The sequence below is a fragment of the Eubalaena glacialis genome, chromosome 11, assembly GCF_028564815.1.
Source record: "Eubalaena glacialis isolate mEubGla1 chromosome 11, mEubGla1.1.hap2.+ XY, whole genome shotgun sequence".
NCBI classification, from domain to species: Eukaryota; Metazoa; Chordata; class Mammalia; order Artiodactyla; family Balaenidae; genus Eubalaena; species Eubalaena glacialis.
The window spans coordinates 90,227,002-90,250,344 of NC_083726.1; the positions used below are offsets into that span (position 1 = coordinate 90,227,002).

Sequence of the window (23,343 nt, forward strand, 5' to 3'; positions counted from 1 at the left end):
AATCCTATCCCATTCCCCATCTTGGAGGGGGAGAACCCTCTTAAACTACTTGAGCTTTCATCCCCAAATCCTGAATGTACTCTTCCCTACCTTTCCCCTATTAAGACACTATCAAAACCCTGTTAAACCCTCGCTGCAGCGAATTTAATAAACTTGCTTTGTTTGACCAACAGGCTTTTTGGATGGTCTTTGTGAGCCATTTAATAGTTCTCATAGCAGCATATTAAGAAATATTTAATTTGTTTGTGTCCCGGCTCTCTGCTAGTGCTGCTGTAGGGAACTGGAACAGAAAGAGGAAACCCTTTATTCTGTGAAACACATGGCACACCCTGAGCTCAGAGAAGAGACCAAGAACAAAATGAAAAAGACTGAGAGGAAGAGGGAGGGGGGAGAAAAAAGGATGTTATCATGGAAAGAAGAAAACATTTAAAATATAGCTGAAATTTGTATAAAGGAAAATATAAGAGGAGTGATTGTGGAATTTGATTTTTCTCTTCTTCAAGCTAAAATGTTTTTAGCTTGGTCTTGTTTCGCGAATGCTGGTAGAAGACTAAAGGCTTGGGTCTTGGGTCAGAGACCCTAAGGACTTTATTATTCATTGCACAACAAGCAGCATGAGCATTAGCATGTTTATGTCACTTCCCCTTGACCTCCAAGACACACGCCAGCAACACAGAAGGCCAAGCTGGATACCTACACAAAGGGCAGGTTGTGTTACAGGAGACAGACTCTGAATTTGGGGTCTCTGCATTTTATAGCAAGCAGTAAGCAACCTCTTTGTTCTGGAGGGAGACATTATCTCACAGTGTTGCACATTGTAAACACAACCCTGAGAGTGGCCCAGTTAGAGTGTCAGGGCCTTGTAATCTTGTCATTCCCAGCAAGAAAGGTAAGACCATGAAAAACCTGTAGAGAACTGCCTTTCCCAACATTTCACCTTTTGGTCCTACCACCTTGGCTTCTGACAAATTATCACATGAGTATGACGCTTCTTTACCACACTGATTCATTTAATCAGCAGAGGCTAGGACCAAATGTATTCAATTTGTGTCATACAGCAATCAACTAAGGCTATTAATATTGCTCCCAAAAGGAGGATGAGGCCAACCGGCAATACTGACTTCAGCTATGACTCCAGAGTCCCAGACTCAGGCAACTGTGACTAAATCCCAGGGGAGACCAGTAGGTCTTATTTCAGACATCCAAGATGTAATGTAAGCCCAGGATATTCTCCATTATGACCTGCACAAGGAAATTTAAGTTTACCTGTTAATCTTTGGTGCTGTTATCTGTAATTACAGGGACAATAGATGGGCCAAAAAAAGAAACCCAACTGAGAGATATTCTGTGGCCTCTTCTCTATATACAAGCATATAAAACAAAGAGACACAGGTCACTCTAGTTTGGATTTATTGTTAAACTTGATTTGGATCACCATGACATTGTTTTGCCTATATCACATGGGAAAATGTCACTGAGTAGTTGCAGTCTTGATTGTTAACACATAGCTCAAAATCACTTGGACATCAAGGAAAACATGCATTTGTATTTGTCATATTGAAACAAGTTGTGCTGGTGCATGTTTTTATACCCTTATGAAGAGAGGCTAGGCAAAGCAGAATAGTTCAGCGCCTTCCATATTTACATGAATTATTCGGTTATCATAGCACAAAGACAATGATGAGAAATCCAACAGTAGGTCAGATTGTCAGCTGCAGCGGCTGCTTGCCTCAGGTGGACCATATAATTGTTTTGCCAAGGTGCAGTGCTGGATCTAGAGGAGGAAGGGAGCATTAATTCCTCCCCTTCCTTAAGTACTTCCCAAGGTCTAAAGTGTTCCCTCCCCAGGTTCTGGAGTTATTGCCGTCCCTTATGATCATGAAATTGGTGTGCCCCATACCAATGCAAATGATTTCACTTTTTTCCAATCGTCTGCTACTCACAGTGGTCAAGTGCAGGAGGGACAAGGGGATTTTTATTTTTGTTATTTTTTTAATATATTTTTTGTTACTTTTTTTTAACATCTTTATTGGAGTATAATTGCTTTACAATGTTCTGTTAGTTTCTGCTGTATAACAAAGTGAAAGAGCTATATGTATACATATATCCCCATACCCCTCCCTCTTGTGTCTCCCTCCCACCTTCCCTATCCCACCCCTCTAGGTGGTCACAAATCACCGAGCTGATCTCCCTCCATGTGATGCAGCTGCTTCCCACTAACTATCTGTTTTACATTTGGTAGTGTATATATGTCACTGCTACTCTCTCACTTCGTCCCAGCTTACCCTTCCCCCTCTCCATGTCCTCAAGTCCATTCTCTACGTCTGCTTTATTCCTGTCCTGCCCCTAGGTTCTTCAGAGCCTTTTTTTTTTTTTTTTTTAGATTCCATGTATATGTGTTAGTATATGGTATTTGTTTTACTCTTTCTGACTTACTTCACTCTGTATGACAGACTCTAGGGCCATCCACCTCACTACAAATAACTCAATTTCGTTTCTTTTCATGGCTGAGTAATAGTCCATTGTATATATGTGCCACATCTTCTTTATCTATTCATCTGTCAGTGGACACTTAGGTTGCTTCCATGTCCTGGCAATTGTAAATAGTGCTGCAATGAACATTGTGGTACATGACTCTTTTCCAATTATGGTTTTCTCAGGGTATATGCCCAGTAGTGGGATTGCTGGGTCATATGGTAGTTCTATTTTTAGTTTTTTAAGGAACCTCCATACTGTTCTCCATAGTGGCTGTATCAATTTACATTCCCACCAACAGTGCAAGAGGGTTCACTTTTCTCCACACCCTCTCCAGCATTTATCGTTTGCAGATTTTTTGATGATGGCCATTCTACCTGTATGAGGTGATACCTCATTGTAGTTTTGATTTACATTTCTCTAATGATTACTGATGTTGAGCATCCTTTCATGTGTTTGTTGGCAATATGTATATCTTCATTGGAGAAATGTCTATTTAGATCTTTTGCCCATTTTTGGATTGGGTTGTTTGTTTTTTTGATATTGAGCTGCATGAGCTGCTTGTATATTTTGGAGATTAATCCTTTGTCCATTGCTTCGTTTGCAAATATTTTCTCCCATTCTGAGGGTTGTCTTTTCATCTTCTTTATGGTTTCCTTTGCTGTGCAAAAGCTTTTAAGTTTCATTAGGTCTCATTTGTTTATTTTTGTTTTTATTTCCATTCCTCTAGGAGGTGGGTCGAAAGGATCTTGCTGTGATTTATGCCAAAGAGTGTTCTTCCTGAGAGTTTTATAGTGTCAGCCCTTACATTTAGGTCTTTAATCCATTTTGAGTTTATTTTTGTGTATGGTGTTAGAAAGTGTTCTAATTTCATTCTTTTACATGTAGCTGTTCAATTTTCGCAACACCACTTATTGAAGAGGCTGTCTTTTCTCCATTGTATATTCTTGCCTCCTTTATCAGAGATAAGGTGACCATATGTGCGTGGGTTTATCTCTGGGCTTTCTATCCTGTTCCATTGATCTATATTTCTGTTTTTGTTGCAGTACCATACTGTCTTGATTACTGTAGCTTTGTAGTATAGTCTGAAGTCAGGGAGCCAGATTCCTCCAGCTGCATTTTTCTTTCTCAAGATTTTTTTGGCTATTCGGGGTCATTTGTGTTCCCAAACACACTGTGAAATTTTTTGTTATAGTTCTGTGAAAAATGTCGTTGGTAGTTTGATAGGGATTGCATTGAATCTGTAGATTTCTTTGGGTAGTGTAGTCATTTTCACAATGTTGATTCTTCCAATCCAAGAACATGGTATATCTCTCCATCGGTTTGTATCATCTTTAATTTCTTTCATCAGTGGCTTATAGTTTTCTGCATACAGGTCTTTTGTCTCCTTAGGTAGGTTTATTCCTAGGTATTTTATTCTTTTTGTTGCAATGGTAAATGGGAGTGGTTCCTTAATTTCTCTTTCAGATTTTTCATCATTAGTGTATAGGAATGCAAGAGATTTCTGTGCATTAATTTTGTATCCTGCTACTTTACCAAATTCGTTGATTAATTCTAGTAGTTTTCTGGTAGCAGCTTTAGGATTCTCTATGTATGGTATCATGTTATCTGCAAACACTGACAGCTTTACTTCTTCTTTTCTGATTTGGATTCCTTTTATTTCTTTTTCTTCTCTGATTGCTGTGGCTAAAACTTCCAAAACTATGTTGAATAATAGTGGTGAGAATGGGCATCCTTGTCTTGTTCCTGATTTTAGAGGAAATGGTTTAAGTTTTTCACCATTGAGAACGATGTTGGCTGTAGGTTTGTCATATATGGCCTTTATTATGTTGAGGTAAGTGCCCTCTATGCCTACTTTCTGGAGAGTTTTTATCATAAATGGGTGTTGAATTTTGTCAAAAGCTTTTTCTGCATCTATTGAGATTATCATATGGTATTTATCCTTTAGTTTGTTAGTATGGTGTATCACATTAATTGACGTGCATATATTGAAGAATCCTTGCGTTCCTGGGATAAACCCCACTTGATCATGGTGTATGATCCTTTTAATGTGCTGTTGGATTCTCTTTGCTAGTATTTTGTTGAGGATTTTTGCATCTATGTTCATCAGTGATATTGGTCTGTAGTTTTCTTTTTTTGTGACATCTTTGTCTGGTTTTGGTATCAGGGTGATGGTGGCTTGTAGAATGAGTTTGAGAGTGTTCCTCCCTCTGCTGTATTTTGGAAGAGCTTGAGAAGGATAGGTGTTAGCTGTTCTCTAAATGTTTGATAGAATTCACTTGTGAAGCCATCTGGTCCTGGGCTTTTGTTTGTTGGAAGATTTTTAATCACAGTTTCAATTTCAGTGCTTGTGATTGGTCTGTTTATACTTTCTATTTCTTCCTGGTTCAGTCTTGGAAGGTTGTGCTTTTCTAAGAATTTGTCCATTTCTTCCAGGTTGTCCATTTTATTAGCATAGAGTTGCTTGTAGTAATCTCTTATGATCGTTTGTATTTCTGCAGTGTCAGTGGTTACTTCTCCTTTTTCATTTCTAATTTTGTTGATTTGAGTCTTCTCCCTTTTTTTCTTGGTGAGTCTGGCTAATGGCTTATCAATTTTGTTTATCTTCTCAAAGAACCAGCTTTTCGTTTTATTGATCTTTGCTATTGTTTTCTTCATTTCTTTTTCATTTATTTCTGATCTGATCTTTTTGATTTCTTTCCTTCTGCTAACTTTAGGGTTTTTTTTTGTTTTTCTTTCTCTAATTGCTTTAGGTGTAAGGTTAGGTTGTTTATATGAGATTTTTCTTGTTTCTTGAGGTAGGATTGTATTGCTGTAAACTTCCCTCGTAAAACTGCTTTTGCTGCATCCTGTAGATTTTGGGTTGTCGTGTTTTCACTGTCATTTGTTTCTAGGTATTTTTTGATTTCCTCTTTGATTTCTTCAGTGATCTCTTGGTTATTTAGTAGGGTATTGTTTAGCCTCCATGTGTTTGTATTTTTTACAGTTTTTTTCTTGTAATTGATATCGAGTCTCATAGCATTGTGGTCGGAAAAGATACTTGATACAATTTCAAGTTTCTTAAATTTACCAAGGCTTGATTTGTGACCCAAGATATGATCTATCCTGGAGAATGTTCCATGAACACTTGAGAAGAAAGTGTATTCTGTTGTTTTTGGATGGAATGTCCTATAAATATCAATTAAGTCCATCTTGTTTAATGTGTCATTTAAAGCTTGTGTTTCCTTATTTATTTTCATTTTGGATGATCTGTCCATTGGTGAAAGTTGGGTGTTAAAGTCCCCTATTATGATTGTGTTGCTGTTGATTTCCCCTTTTATGGCTGTTAGCATTTGCCTTATGTATTGAGGTGCTCCTATGTTGGGTGCATAAATATTTACCATTGTTATATCTTCTTCTTGGATTGATCCTTGATCATTATGTAGTGTCCTTCTTTGTCTCTTGTAATAGTCTTTAAGTCTATTCTGTCTGATAAGAGAATTGCTACTCCAGCTCTCTTTTGATTTCCATTTGTGTGGAATATCTTTTTCCATCCCCTCGCTTTCAGTCTGTATGTGTCCTTAGGTCTGAAGTCAGTCTCTTGTAGACAGCATATATATGGGTCTTGTTTTTGTATACATTCAGCCAGTCTGTGTCTTTTGATTGGAGCATTTAATCCATTTACATTTAAGGTAATTGTCGATATGTATGTTCCTATTACCATTTTCTTAATTGTTTTTGGTTTGTTTTTCTAGGTCTTTTCCTTCTCTTGTGTTTCCTGCCTAGCGAAGTTCCTTTAGCATTTGTTGTAAAGCTGGTTTGGTGGTGCTGAATGCTCTTAACCTTTGCTTGTCTGTAAAGGTTTTAATTTCTCTGTCAAGTCTGAATAAGATCCTTACTGGGTAGAGTAATCTTGGTTGTAGGTATTTCCCTTTCATCACTTTAATTATGTCCTGCTACTCCCTTCTGGCTTGCGGAGTTTCTGCTGAAAGATTAGCTGTTAACCTTATGGGGGTTCCCTTGTATGTTATTTGTTGCTTTATCCTGCTGCTTTTAATATTTTTTCTTTGTATTTAATTTTTGATAGTTTGATTAATATGTGTCTTGGCGTGTTTCTCCTTGGATTTATCCTGTATGGGACTCTCTGCGCTTCCTGGGCTTGACTATTTCCATTCCCGTGTTAGGGAAGTTTTCAACTATAATGTCTTCAAATGTTTTCTCAGACCCTTTCTTTTTCTCTTCTTCTTCTGGGACCCCTGTAATATGAATGTTGGTGCATTTAATGTTGTCCCAGAGGTCTCTGAGACTGTCCTCAATTGTTTTCATTCTTTTTTCTTTATTCTGCTCTGTGGTAGTTATTTCTGCTATTTTATCTTCCAGGTCACTTATCCGTTCTTCTGCCTCAGTTATTCTGCTATTGATTCCTTCTAGAGAGTTTTTAATTTCATTTATTGTGTTGTTCATCATTGTGTGTTTACTCTTTAGTTCTTCTAGGTCCTTGTTAAACGTTTTCTCTTTTTTTCTCCATTCTGTTTCCAAGATTTTGGATTGTCTTTACTGTCATTACTCTGAATTCTTTTTCAGGTAGACTGCCTATTTCCTGTTCATTTGTTTGTTCTGGTGGGTTTTTACCTTGCTCTTTCATCTCTGCATATTTCTCTGTCTTCTCATTTTGTTTAACTTACTGTGTTTGGAATGTCCTTTTCACAGCCTGCACGTTCCTAGTTTCCATTGTTTTTGGTGTCTGCCCCAAGTGGGTAAGGTTGGTTCAGTGGCTTGTGTAGGCTTCCTGGTGGAGGGGACTGGTGCCTGTGTTCTGGTGGGTGGGGCTGGATCTTGTCTTTCTGGTGGGCAGGACTGAGTCCAGTGGTGTGTTTTGGGGTGTCTGTGAACTTAGTATGGTTTTAGGCAGCCTCTCTACTAATGGGTGGGGTTGTGTTGCTGTCTTGCTAGTTGTTTGGCATGGGGCGTCCAGCACTGGAGCTTGCTGGCTGTTGGGGGGAGCTGGGTCTTAGCATTGAGGTGGAGATCGCTTGGAGAGCTCTCGCTGATTGATATTACATGGGGCCGGGAGGTCTCTGGTGGTCCAATGTCCTGAACTCGTCTCTTCCACCTCAGAGGCTCAGGCCTGACACCAGGCCGGGGCACCAAGACCCTGTCAGCCAAGTGGCTCAGACGAAAAGGGAGAAAAAAAAGAAAAAAAATAAATAAAAAATAAGTAAAATAAAACTATTAAAATAAAAAAATTTTTTTTAATTATTAAAATAAAAAAGTAATTAAAAAAAGAGAGCAACGAAACCAATAAACAAATCCACCAATGATAACAAGCGCTAAAAACCATATTACGATAACATAAAAATCAGAAAGAAGTCAGTTGCAGGCAGCAAACCCCAAGTCTACAGTTGCTCCCAAAGTCCACCACCTCAATTTTGGGTTGATTTGTCGTCTATTCAGGTATTCCACAGATGCAGGGTACCTCAAATTGATTGTGGGGATTTAATCCTCTGCTCCTGAGGCTGCATGGAGAAATTTCCCTTTCTCGTCTTTGTTCACACAGCTCCTGGGCTTCAGCTTTGGTTTTGGCCCCACCTCTGCCTGTAGGTTGCCCTCAGGCTTCTGTTCCTGCCCAGACGAGATGTGGTTAAAGCAGCAGCTGATTAGGGGCTCTGGCTCACTCATGCCAGGAGGAGGGAGGGGTACAGTAGTTATAATTGGAATGCGGGGTGAGCCAGTGGTGGCAGAGGCCGGCGTGACATTGCAACAGCCTGAGGCGCACAATGTGTGTTCTCCCAGGGAAGTTGTCCCTGGATCATGGGACCCTGGTAGTGGCGGGTTGCACAGGCTCCCCGGGGTGGGTATGGATAGTGACCTGCGCTTGCACACAGGATCCTTGGTGGCTGCAGCAGCAGCGTTAGTGTTTCATGCCTGTCTCTGGTGTCTGAGCTGATAGCCGCGGCTCGCCCAAGTCTCTGGAGCTCGTTTAGGTGGTGCTCTGCCTTCTGTGGGCAGACAGGTAAGGAATCCCCTCTCCTTGTGCACCCTGAAACAATGGTCTCTTGCCTCTTAGGCAGGTCCACACTTTTTCCCTGACTCCCTCCTGGCTAGCTGTGGCTCATTAGCCCCCTTCAGGCTGTGTTCACGCAGCCAACCCCAGTCCTCTCCCTGGGATCTGAACTCCGAAGCCCAAGCCTCAGCTCCCAGCCCCCACCCGCCCCAGCAGGTGAGCAGACAAGCCTCTCAGGCTGGTGAGTGCTGGTCGGCACCAATCCTCTGTGCGGGACTCTCTCTGCTTTGCCCTCTGCACCCCTGTTGCTGTGCTCTCCTCCATGGCTCTGAAGCTTCCCCCCCACCCACCCCCCATCTCTGCCAGTGAAGGGGCTTCCTAGTATGTGGGAACTTTTCTTCCTTCACAGCTCCCTCCCAGAGGTGCAGGTCCCGTCCCTATTCTTCAATCTCTGTTTTTTCTTTTTTCTTTTGCCCTATCCAGGTACGTGGGTATTTTCTTGCTTCTGGGGAAGTCTGAGGTCTTCTGCCAGCATTCAGTAGGTGTTCTGTAGGAGTTGTTCCACATGTAGGTGTATTTTTGATGTGTTTGTGGGGAGGAAGTTGATCTCCATGTCTTACTCCTCCGCCATCTTGAAGGTCCCCCTAATTTATTTTTTGGGGGGCCACACCATGCAACATGCAAGATCTTAGTTCCCTGACCAGTGATTGAACCCAGGCCCCCTGCATTGGGAGTGCGGAGTCTTAACCACTGGACCACCAGGGTAGTCCAACAAGGATATTTTTCCAAAATTTATAGGGATCCATCATATTTCCCACCTTCATGGGCATGGGCTACTGTAGGGGAACTTGGTGAGCAGTTTACTCAACCAAATGGTCATTATCTTCATAGGATAGAGGTTGGCAAAGTTTTTCTGTAAAGGGCCGAAGAGAAATATTTTCAGTTTTGTAGGCTTCTGTCACAATTACTCAACTCTGCCTTTGTAGAGCAAAAGCAGCCATAGACAATACATAATAAAGAAACAGTCATGACTGTGATTCAGTAAAACTTTATGTACAATAGCAGGCAGCAGACCAGGCTCAGCCCATGGGTTATAGTTTGCTGACTCTGATCTAGAATCAGTTCAATCCAAAAGGAGAATCCAAGTGACTAAACCAAGATTAAGTTTGAATTCTGTAAGCTCCTTTTTGGCCAGGCTGCCACCCAGCTGTACCAACCAGGCTGGCTTGGGGTAACTGTTAGGGAAAAGAAAGATGCATCATGCTCAGGAAATGTCAGAGTAGAATTCTAAAATTTCAGAATAGGTCAAGATAACCCCCCACCCCTTTTATCCTGATCATTATCTAGAAGGTGGCCAAGGGGATGTGAACTCTTTCAGTGGATGCTTGCATTTAATTAAGATGTGTGGACCAGGAGAAAATGAAGGAGGTAGAGTCAGAAATCTCTTTAGTTGGCTTTTTAAAAAATCCATTTACATCTTGTTGGAACCAGCAGCTTGAGGATGATAAGGGATATGAAATGTCCATTGAATACCTTGACTATTGGTCCAGTGTTGAGTGAACCTTTGCAATAAGAGACATCATACTGTCCAACTGAATATGGCCTGAAAGGCCAAAAACATAACACATTTTATGTTATGGCTAATGTGGCTTGAGTTGGTTGATCAGACTGGAACAGTGACACCATAACCTGAAAACATATCGACAACAGTAAGGCATCAATGGAGGACCCAAGGCAAGTGGACAAAGGCTCAATATAGTTAGCTTGTCAGGAGTTAGAGGGGACAGCACTCCATGTATTGTGGCCTATTTCACTAGAAAACAAACAGGCAAACTTTTTTTTTTAATTTATTTTATTTATTTATTTTTGGCTGTGTTGGGTCTTCATTGCTGTGCGCAGGCTTTCTCTAGTTGCAGCAAGCGGGGGCTACTCTTCGTTGAGGTGCGGAGGCTTCTCATTGCGGTGGCTTTTCTTGTTGCAGAGCACGGGCTCTAGGTGCATGGGCTTCAGTAGTTGTGGCATGTGTGTTCAGTAGTTGTGGGTCATGGGCCCTAGAGCGCAGGCTCAGTAGTTGTGGCACATGGGCTTAGTTGCTCCGCAGCATGTGGGATCTTCCCGGACCAGGGCTTGAACCCATGTTCCCTACATTGGCAGGCAGATTCTTAACCACTACACCACCAGGGAAGCCCAACAGGCAAACTTTTGAAAGGAGGCACAAGACTGGCATGCAGTGGTAGCTTTAACATCAGACACAGATAATCCTTACTTTCCTCGGCCATGATGGTGGATGTGTTGCCATGTTCAGTGTGATGATGGATTCCCAGTAGCAATGACAGAGATCTGGGTGGGGCATACTTAATTAACAGCATGAACCCAGCCCATTCTATTAGGGAATGAGCCATTGCCATGTATATCAGCTATAATTTATTTCTACAATTCACAGTCCTAAAGAGGATTTGATCTTTAATCTACCAATATGTGGTCTTCCAAATGGCAGACCAGGTGACTAGGCAATTGGCAATAGTCCAAGAGTCAGTAAAAATATAAGCCTTAATCTTAATAGTATTACCACTATCTAAGGTAGATATTGACAAACTGCTGTAAGTCTAGACAATGAATATTTTCAGACTTGCAGGCCATACGGTCTCAGCTCTGCCATTATAGTGTGTGAAAGCAGCCATAGACAGTACATAAATGAACAGACATGGCTGTGTTCCAAGAAAACTTTATACACAAAAGCAGATAACAGGCCAGATTTGGCCCATTGGCCATAGTTTTCTGACCCCTGGTCTAAGACAGTGGTAACAGCTTTTATTGTATTTACCCAGAAACTGCCTTTAAGAGGACCCAGATGTTGGACTTAGCAAAGACTTAAAGAAACTACTATAAACATGTTCAAACAACTAAAGGATACCATACTTACAGAAGTCAAGGGAGAAACAGCTTGGCAGTTCCTCAAAAAGTTAAACATAGAGTTACCATATTACCCAGCCATTCCACTCTTAGGTATGTACCCAACAGAATTGAAACTGGGTACTCAAACAAATACTTGTACACAAATGTTCATAGCAACACTGTTCACAACAGCCAAAATGTAGACGCAACCAAAATGTCCATCACCAATGAATCAATAAGCAAAATGTGGTATATCCATACAATGAAATATCATTCAGCCATAAAAAGGAATAAAGTGCTGATACATGAGCATGGATGAACCTCAGAAACATTATGCTAAGTGGAAGAAGCCAGACACAAAAGTTCACATTTATATGAATTAATTTATATGAAATACCTGGAACAGAAAATTCCATAGTGAAAGAAAGCATATTGGTAGTTGCCAGGTACTAGGGAAAAAGAGGAATGGAAATTGACTCCTTAATAAGTGTAAGTTTTCTTTTGGGCTAATGAAAATGTTTTATAAGTAGATAGAGGTGGTGGTTACACAACATGAATATACAAAATGCCACTGAATTGTGCACTTTAAATGAGCAATTTTATATTATGCGAATTTCACCTCAATTTCAAAAAAAGGAAAATAAAAGAAGTAAAGAAAGGTATGATGACAATGTCTCATACAGTAGATACAATAGAGAATATTTATATAGAGATAGAAATTATATATAAAAAAGAACCAAATGGAAATTCTGGAATTGAAAAAGTACAGTAACTGAAATTTTAAAATCACTAGAGGGACTCAGTAGTAGATTTGAACTGGCAGAAGAAAGAATTATGAACTTGAAGATAAATAATAGTATGCACTCTGAAGAATGGAAAGAAAATAGGATGAAGAAAATGGAACAGAACCTCAGAGAAGTATGGGATAAGCATGTCAACATACATGTGATGGGAATACCAGAACAAAAGGAGAGAAAGGAGCAGAAAAAAATTCTTGAAGAAATAATAGCTAAAAGCCAGATTTAATGAGAAATATTAATCTACACATCCAATAAACTCAGTGAATTGAAATTAACTCAATGAATTTGTAGGATAAATACAAAGAGATCTAAATACAAATATCATAGTAAAAATGCTGAGGCCAAAGACCAGAAGAAAATGCTGTAAGTAGCAAGAGAAAAACTACTCATGTATAAAGGAAGCCTAATTAGATTAACAGTGGACTTCTCATCAGAAACAATGGAGGCAGAAGGTAATGGGATGACTTATTTAAAGTGCTGAAAGAAAAACCTCAACTAAGAATCCTATAAATAGTAAAACCCAACTTAAAAGTGGGAGCAGGATCTAAACAGATGGTTCTATAAAGGAGATATACAGATGGCCGACAAGCACATGCAAAGATGCTCAACATCATCAGCCAGCAGTGATATGCAAATCAAAACCACAATGAGCTGTTACTTCATAGCCACTGGGATGGCTATATTAAAAAAAGATAGATTAGGGACTTCCCTGGCAGTCCAGTGGTTAAGACTCCACGCTCCCAATGTAGGGGGCCCGGGTTCAATCCCTGGTCAGGGAACTAAATCCCATGTGCATGCCGCCACTAGGAGTCCGCATGCCACCACTAAGAGTCCGCATGCCACAACTAAGAGCCTGCATCCCATGATGAAGATCCTACGTGCCACAACTAAGACCTGGTGCAGCCAAAAAAATAAATAAATAAATAAAAATTTTCCTTTTAAAAAAGACAGATTAAAGAAAAAAAATAACATCAAATATTGAAAAGGATGTTGAGAAATTGGAACCCTCACACACTGCTGGTAGGAACATAAAATGGTGTAACCACTTTGGAAAATAGTTCAGCAGTTCCTCAAATGTTTACACATAGAGTTACCATATGACCCAACAGTTTTATGTGACCCAGCAACTGAGCTCTTAGATATGTCCCCAAAAGAAATGAAAACATATGTCCATCCAAAAACTCATACACAAATGTTTATAGCAGCATTATCCATAATAGCCCAAAAGTAGAGACAACCCAAATACCCATAAGCTGATGCATGGATAAACAAAAGGTGGTGTATCAATATAATGGAATATTATTTGGCGGTAAAAAGGAATGAAGTGCTGATACATGTTACAGCATAGATGAACTTGAAAATGTTATGCTAAGTGAAGGAAGCCAGTAATAAAATACCACATATTTTATGATTCCATTTATATGAAATGTACAGATACGCTAATCTAGAGATACAGAAAATAGCACCCTGTCTCGATGTGTCCTCACATGGTAGAAGGGGCTAGGGATTCCTGTGGAGCTTCTGGTAGTTCCCTAGGTTGTGGAAGATGGGGAGGATTGGCAGGTGACTGCTAATGGGTACAAGATTTCTTTTTAGTGTATTGAAAATCTTCTGGAATTAGATGATGATGGATGCACAACTCTGTGGATTCACTAAAAACCACTGTTATATCAGTTATATCTTAATAAAGCAGTTACTCCCCAAATGATCTTTTTTAGTTAAGCTTTTAACTTTTAGAATAAATGACATAAATTTCTGTTGATGGTAGAGCATTTGATTTCAATATCATAACAGAGTTGAGGATAATGAGAGCTGAGAGAGTCTAAACTCGTTACCCTTCTTATTTCTTGTAGTCCATCCAGTATGACTTACTTAAAATGTGTAAACAACCTAAATAATACGTAGTTTTGGAAAACGGGAGTGAAATCCATGGAGATGTGCCACCCAGCTCACCCTCCAGGGAAGGACTTTCTGCCCTCCTGTGGGAGGAGGGTGAGCAGATAGCTTCCATTACTCAGCTCCATCAGAATCTACCTCTGTTGCAGAGCCACCTAGTCTGAGGTCACACTCTTCCAAGAGCAGCCCACATCAATGTCAAGGATATAAAGTCCCAGCCAAAAATAGAATTCCTGTTTAAAAACTAGTATCTCATGCATTTATTATGCACAGGTGTATGGTTTGAATTTTCACTGTTAATATTCTCAAGATGGATAGATAACAGTTAACTATGCTTTGGAACTTGTGCATACTTACGAGGTCTGCTATGGTCTGAATGTTTTTGTACCTCTAAAATTCATATGTTGCAGTCCTACCACTAAAGGTATGCTGTTAGTAGCTGGGGCCTTTGGGAGGTGTTTAAATCATGAGAGTGGAGCATTATGAATGGGATTAGTGCCTTTACAAAAGAATCTCCAGAGAAATCCCTAGCCCCTTCCACCATGTGAGGACACATAGAGAAGGTCCCAGCTGTGAATCAGGAAGAGAGCCCTTACCCAACCATGCTGGCACTTTGATCTTGGACTTCCAGCATCCAGAACTGTAAAAATTAAAGTTCTTTTGTTTTTAAGCTACCCAGTCTATGGTATTTTGTTATTGCAGTTCAACAAGATAAAGACAGGGTCCTTAAGCTGAGGAAAACTGAAACCTTCGCTATGAGGTTTGCTTTCACAACGCAAAGAACACAGGACTCTCATGCAAAACTACTTGAGCAAAGAAGCATTAACAGTCAAAATTTACAAAGTATCTAAGGAAAAAAGCATGAAAGAGGGGCTTCCCTGGTGGCGCAGTGGTTGAGAATCTGCCTGCCAATACAGGGGACACGGGTTCGAGCCCTGGTCTGGGAAGATCCCACATGCCCCGGAGCGACTAGGCCCGTGAGCCACAATTGCTGAGCCTGCGCATCTGGAGCCTGTGCTCCGCAGCGGGAGAGGCCGCGATAGTGAGAGGCCCGCGCACCGCGATGAAGAGTGGCCCCCACTTGCCGCAACAAGAGAAAGCCCTCGCACAGAAACGGAGACCCAACACAGCTATAAATAAATAAATAAAACTCAATCCCATTTCTTCCCTCCCTCCCTCCCTCCTTCCTTTCTTAAAAAAAAAAAAAAAAAAAAAAAAAGAAAGCATGAAAGAGACTCAACAGAAAATAGGAGAATTGACACTTTAAGAACTACAGACAATAGAATTTTGAAAAATATTTTAAAACAAAGATATTGGAAATGTTCAAAAACAAAGGAACAGTTATCCTTAAGGGAAGGAGACAGATAAAATAACGGACAGATTTTTTAAAAATTAAAAGCCCTAAGAAAGAAAAATGTAGTCATTGAAATAACCACCTAAATTCCTTTGCATGTTTCATAATGGATGATAGACTGGATTTTGACCACATCCTGTCTTAAAATAAGACCTGCTAGTTCCCCCCCCCACCCCATTCCATACTTTTTCACAGTTAGCTGAGTCTGGGACCCTGCAGGCACTTTTTTTTTTTTTTTTACTTCTTTATTGGAGTATAATTGCTTTACAATGGTGTGTTAGTTTCTGCTTTATAACAAAGTGAATCAGCTATACATACACACATATCCCCATATCCCCTCCCTCTTGCGTCTCCCTCCCAACCTCCCTATCCCACCCCTCTAGGTGGTCAAAAGCACCGAGCTGATCTCCCTGTGCCATGTGGCTGCTTCCCACTAGCTATTTTACATTTGGTAGTGTATATATGTCCATGCCACTCTCTCACTTAGTCCCAGCTTACCCTTCCCCCTCCCTGTGTCCTCAAGTCCATTCTCTACATCTGTGTCTTTATTCCTGTCTTGCCCCAAGGTTCTTCAGAACCTTTTTTTTTTTTTAATTCCATATATATGTGTTAGCATACAGTATTTGTTTTTCTCTTTCTGACTTACTTCACTCTGTATGGCAGACAGAGTCCATCCACCTCACTACAAATAACTCAATTTTGTTTCTTCTTATGGCTGCCTGCAGGCACTTTTGAGGTCATCATTACTGCAGGTTGGCCTTATCCTGCTACTTGGAGTACTATTGATAGTAGCTTTAATTAAATGCTTTAAGTGACAAATTGAACAGATTTGGTTTTAGCCTCTGTTGGTCAAATTAATTAAAATGGCTGACAGAGTGGCATACTTACATGAATATTTGAATTCAGCCAAGAACATGTTGGGGTAGATTGTTGGGAGAGGCAGTGCTGTGGACCTGCACATTCTTGCCGGGTATACCAAGAATGCAGGGCCTTGATTACCTAGGACATTTCTCAAGGTTGTGCTGGTAGCAAACAGACTTGAGGGATGAAGTATTTTCTTCTTCCAAAAAGAGCAGGCTTGCTTCAGTTTGATATAAAAATGGTGAATTCCCCCAAGCTCAGTGTTCCTCTCCTGTAATACAACCCACTGCATGGGCAAACATCTATCTGGACCTACCTACATTATATTTGCAGGACTTGGAGGGCATGGGGAACCAACAGAAACATGAAGCTCTGGCTACTGCTCTTGTCATGAGTAATAAAGTCCTTTTTCTCTGACCCAGGGATCTCAGGTCTTCTGCTAGCATTCATGAAATGGTAATAAAGCTAACTCATAAACTAGTAAGTAGGGTAAACTCTCAGACTCTGCACAGTTCTTGACAATTGCAAAAATCAATTACAAGAGGGTTTTTAAGTCAAAAAGTGAAAGGTAAAACAATGAATGAATTTTTTCTAGAAGAAAGCATAGGAGACTATTTTCATGAATGTATAACAGTGAAAGAGTTCATAAACAGGACACAAAAAATACTTGATATAAAGAAAACACATATTGGACCTCATTAAATGTACTTCTCTACAACATAAAACAACAAAAATGTACTTCTCTACAACATAAAACATTTCATTAAGAGAATGAAAAGGCAAACCACAGAATGGGAGTCTATAATTGCAGCATATATAATCAACAGAAGGCTCATGTCCGTAATATAAGAGGAACTCCTACATACCACTAAGTAAAACAGTCAACCCAAAAGAAAACTGGACGTGATACTTGAACAGAAACTCCAAGAGACTATCCAAATGTATCAATACAATAAAGGAATGAAAATGTGCTCAAATTAATAATCTGGGATTGCAATTTAAAGCCACAATGCATTGTTACTATACCCTCACTATACTGGCAAAAATTAAAGAGACTGACAATGCCAAGTGTTGACAAGGATATGGATTCCAGGAACTTTCATTGACTGATGGTAGGATTTTGAATCAGTACAAACACTTTGGAAAACTGTTGGGCATTAAGCTAAACATATGCATACCATATGAGTCAGCAGTTCCACTCCCAGGTATATACTTGATTGAAACATAGGCACATGTGTACCAAGAGACATGTCCCAAAATATTCATATTAATATTCCTAATAGTAAAAAATTATAAACCACCACACTGTACATCAACAGTCGAATAGATAAATAAATTGTTCGTACAGTGGAATATTATGCAGCGGTGAAAATGGGCATGAACAAACTATAACTGTCTACAACAATGCAGATGAATCTTGCAAAGATGTTAGCAAAAGAAGCCAAAGAAAGATGGTGGAGCAATAGTAAAACCAGACTGAATGGTTTTACTGAAGTGAAAAACATCAATATAGATAGAGACATTACTTAAGGGTAAAAGGAATGTTCCACGAGAAGATAAAATGATCATGAATTTGCAACCAACACCATAGTCTTATAAAAAGGAAAACTGTCACAATTACAAGGACAATTGTCAAATTTAGTCATGGTAGGAAACTTAATACACAATATTTTATAAGTACAGAAAGAATACTATATGCTCTTTATGCATATATACTTTAGTATTAAAAGTATAATAAAATCATGGACAGAAACTATTTTTAAAACTTCATGGTAGTAGTTGTTTCTGCAAAGGGAGATAAAGAGAGTCAACCTGAATAGGTGGACAGAGGCTTTAATTTTATCTGAAATGTTATATAATGGATTTAATCTTATTAATATTATTAGTATTAATATCATAATTATATTATTAATTAATAATTATATTAATATAATGTTTTGAAATGGATTAAAGACCTAAACATAAGGCCGGATACTATAAAACTCTTAGAGGAAAACATAGGGAGAACACTCGTTGACATAAATCACAACAAGATCTTTTTCGATCCACCTCCTAGACTAATGAAAATAAAAACAAAAATAAATTATTGGGACCTAATTAAACTTAAAAGCTTTTTCATAGCAAAGGAAACCATAAACAAAATGAAAAGACAACCCTCAGAATAGGAGAAAATATTTTCAAACAAAGCAACCAACAAGGGATTAATCTCCAAAATATACAAACAGCTCATGCAGCTCAATATCAAAAAACCAACCCAATCAAAAAATTGGCAGAAGATCTACATAGACATTTCTCCAAAGAAGACATACAGGTGGCCAAAAAGCACATGAAAAAATGCTCAACATCACTAATTATTAGAGAAATGCAAATCAAAACTACAATGAGGTATCACCTCATACCAGTCAGAATGACCATCATCAAAAAAATCTACAAACAGGGACTTCCCTGGTGGTCCAGTGGTAAAGAATCTGCCTTACAATGCAGGGGACGTGGGTTCGATCACTGGTCAGGGAACTAAGATCCCACATGCTGCGGGGCAACTAAGCCCGCACGCCACAACTACTGAGCTCGCGCGCCTCAACTAGAGAGCCCGCGTGCCGCAAACTACAGAGCCCATGTGCTCTGGAACCCGTGCAGCACAGCTACAGAGCCCACATGCCCTGGAGCCAGTGCGCCACAACTAGAGAAGAGAAAACGCGCATGCCACAACTAGAGAGAAGCCCACGTGCTGCAACGAAAGATCCTGCATGCCTCAATGAAGATCTTGCATGCCGCAACTAAGACCTGATGCAGCCAAAAATAAATTAAAAAAAAAATCTACAAACAGTAAATGCTAGAGATGGTGTGGAGAAAAGGGAATCCTCCTACACTGTTGGTGGCAATGTAAATTGGTACAACCTCTATGGAGAACAGTATGGAGGTTCCTTATAAAACTAAAAATAGAACTACCATACGACCCAGCAATCCCACGCCTGGGCATATATCCAGAGAAAACCATAATTCAAAAAGATACATACACCCCAACGTTCATTGCAGCACTATTTACAAGAGCCAGGACATGGCAACAACCTGAATGTCCATCGACAGAGGAATGCATAAAGAAGATGTACATATATACAATGGAATATTACTCAGCCATAAAAAAAACGAAATAATGCCATCTGCAGCAACATGGATGAACCTAGAGATTGTCATACTAAATGAAGTAAGTCAGAGAAAGACAAATATATCACTTATATTTGGAATCTAAAAATAGGGTACAAATGAACTTATCTACAAGACAAAAATAGAGTTACAGTCATAGAAAACAAACTTACGGTTACCAGGGGGTAGGGAGAGGGGGAGAGATAAATTGGGAGGTTTGGATTGACATATACACACGACTGTATATAAAACAGATAACTAATAAGGACCTACTGTATAGCACAGGGAACTCTACTCAATACTCTGTAATGGCCTATGTGGGAAAATAATCTAAAAAAGAGTGGATATATGTATATGTATAACTGATTCACTTTGCTGTACACCTGAAACTAACACAACATTCTAAATCAGTTATACTCCAATAAAAATTTTAATAAAAAAGAACAACAACTTCATGGTAGTAGTTGTTTCTGCAAAGGGAGATAAAGAAAGTAAACCAGAATAGGCAGACAAAGGAGGCTTTAATTTTATCTGAAGTGTTTTATATCTTATGAAAGATATCTGACACAAAATGATAAAATAAATTTTAAAATTCTTGGTTTTGGGTACATGATTTATATCACTCTATTTTATTTTTCTGTATTTTTGAAAATTTTCATTATAAAATGGTAATGTACATAAACTAGCAAAAACTGGTAGAAATAAAAAGAAAAGTTGATTTCAAAATACAAGTATTGCAAACTAAGAATTCTACGGATTTAGTAGAAAAAATAAGAACATAGAAGAATTAAATGATACTCATCAATAAATAATCATATACACATATTTGTGTACTAATCAATAAATAATCATATACACATAATATATTTGTGTATACATACACGGAGAGAGAGATTTAGACACACATATATAATACACAGAAAGAGAACATTACATCTCTCAGAGAATATACATTCTCTGAATATTTATAGAGCATATACAAAATCAGTCATGTATTTGGCCACAAAAATACCTCTTACAAATTTAAGTAAAAAACAGCAAAATAGACAAAGGATATGAATAGACAATCCTGAGAAAAGAATATCTAGATAGCCAGCATGTTTATGAAAAGATATTAAATTTACTAGTAATTAAAGAAATACGAATTAAAGTAAAAAGATACCACTTTTCACCCATGAGATCTTCCAACATTTAAGAGTAAGTAGATCTTAAAAACAGTGCTAAGGGATTTCCCTGGTGGGGCAGTGGTTAAGAATCCACCTGCCAATGCAGGGAACATGGGTTCGAGCCCTGGTCTGGGAAGATCCCACATGCCGCGGAGCAGCTAAGCCTGTGAGCCACAACTACTGAAGCCCATGCACCTAGAGCCTGTGCTCTGCAACAAGAGAAGCCACCACAATGAGAAGCCCTCACACCGCAACGAAAAGTAGCCCCCACTCGCCCCAACTAGAGAAAGCCCACGCACAGCAACAAAGACCCAGTGCAGCCAAAAATAAATAAATAAATAACAAAAAACCAAAACAAAACAAAAAAAACAGTGCTGAGTGAAAGACTAAGCAAATCTATGACAAATACAACATACATAAATTAGAAATACATCCGTATAACAATCATGTTAAGAGGGTACATACAACAAAAGGTTACATATTAGACATTAGAATGGTTTCCTGGAGTGGTGGGGGATGAGATTGGGAAATGGACATAATGAAAAAATAAATAAAATGAACAATAATATCTACTGCTTAGGGATGTAGAGGAAAGGGAACCCTCCAACACTGCTGATGGAAATATGAAGAAAACAATCTGACACCATATGTTAACATATCCTAGAAACAGTGGAATTCTCATCAATAGGGGATGACTAAAGTCATCCACACTGTGAAATATTATATCGGCATTAAAGGAGAGTTAAAACCACACTTGATGCTTTAAAGAATTTCCTAAGGTATTATTGAATGAAAGAGGGGGTAGAAAAGTGAGTATACAGTGATGCCATTCTAGGAAACAGTGATCTCTCCCCACCCCCAATCTAACCCTTTCAATGTATGTTTGAGTACATACATACATGTGTGAGTAAATGTGTGTGTGTACAAGCACAGAGAAAAAATAAGAGGGAACATACACGGAATAGGGTGAGGAACTAAATAGTGGAAGGGGGAAGGAAAGGAGAGGGACAGGCAGAGGCAACCAAAAGAAAAAATAAAGATTGCACTAAAAAAATTCAAGTGTATGATCATATTTATTCATGAATGTAAAAGTGTATATATGAGGGAGTATTTGTAGGCAGAAATTAAATAAGGTTTGTATTTATTTGTTTAACATATGAGTGTCTTGGATAGTTGGAATCTCAGGCCACATATGAGGTATGTTGGTCATGTAGGTCTCGGTTGTTGCCTGCTTTGATAACTCTGTGCATATGCAATACTGGCACTAAGTTTATTATCTCTGTGATTTGTACTATTTGTGGAATCTTTGTGGTTACAGTTCTTTCTTGAGTGATTCTAATACCTGCATAATTTTTAAGAAAAATAGTGAAAGCAAGATTGTCGGATTAACAAATAAAATTTGTCAATTCGTAGGCCCTAGTTTAATGTTTACTTAGAAATATGTGACTAACAACTTGGTGGAAACTGTGTCTTAGGAATTGGAGAGACTGACTTAAGAAAAATATCTTGTCATCAGAATGCATTTTAGTAAATGAGGTATGCTGAGAAAAAGTTGTAGAGGAAAAGAAACTTGCCCATAACTGAGCACAGACTAGGCTTTTGCATCTTACCAAGCTTAAGTTGTAAATATTCATATAAAATGTACACCGTGTTTATGAAAGGACTAAGCGCTAACAAATAGCATTTGGAGGTTCCTTAAAAAACTAAAAATAGAACTACTATATGACCCAGCAATCCTACTACTGGGCATATACCCTGAGAAAACTATAATTCAAAAAGAGACATGTACCACAGTGTTCATTGCAGCACTATTTACAATAGCCAGGACATGGAACCAACCTAAATGTCCATTGACAGATGAATGGATAAAGAAGATGTGGCACATATACACAATGGAATATTACTCAGCCATGAAAAGAAACGAAATTGAGTTATTTGTAGTGGGGTGGATGGACCTAGAGTCTGTCATACAGAGTGAAGTCAGTCAGAAAGAGAAAAACAGATACCATATGCTAACACATACATATGGAATCTAAAAAAAAAAAAAATGGTACTGATGAACCTAGTTGCAGGGCAGGAATAAAGATGTAGACATAGAGAGTGGACTTGAGGACACAGGATGGGAGGGGGAAGCTGGGATGAAGTGAGAGTAGCATCGACATATATACACTACCAAATGTAAAACAGTTAGCTAGTGGGAAGCAGCAGCATAGCACAGGGAGATCAGCTTGGTGCTTTGCGATGACCTAGAGGGGTGGGATAGGGAGGATGGGAGGGAGGCTCAAGAGGGAGGGGATATGGGGATATATGTATGCATATGGCTGATTCACTTTGGTGTATAACAGAAACTAACACAGTATTGTGAAGCAATTATTCTCCAATAAAAATCTATTTAAAAAAAAAAATATTAGGAATCAGTACCTGTACAGTGTAATTTACTATATTGTATTTGTATTTCAGATGCCTTTGGTGCTTCATGAAGAATATTTCTAGATACATCACAGACATCAAGCCTTTGCCACCCAATATAAAAGATAGACTGATCAAAATAATGAGCGTGCAGGGACAGATAACAGATTCAAATATAAGTGAGGTAAGAACATATACAAAGAGCATGTATAGCCTGTAAAGCAGGCTATTATATTTTACTGTTTAGCTGTGGTTTCAGATTTTTGGAACAGTGGTTTATAGTATGATTAGTAATAATTTTAAAATATAATAAAGTGTTGGGGTTCTTTTTTTCTCCAGATAACCAGAATGTCCATGTGT

At 38.9% G+C, this 23,343-nt stretch overlaps 1 protein-coding gene across 2 annotated transcripts in view; it reads left to right on the forward strand.

The window, feature by feature from the left end:
* AMN1 (antagonist of mitotic exit network 1 homolog) overlaps positions 1 to 23,343 on the forward strand; it is a 61,754-nt gene that overhangs the window by 14,000 nt on the left and 24,411 nt on the right. For both annotated transcript variants that reach the window (XM_061204849.1, XM_061204848.1), the window contains exon 2: positions 23,035 to 23,167. In XM_061204849.1, the coding sequence (XP_061060832.1) occupies positions 23,051 to 23,167 (117 nt within the window). In that variant the 5' untranslated portion in view covers positions 23,035 to 23,050. The remainder of the gene's footprint in view (positions 1 to 23,034; positions 23,168 to 23,343) is intronic.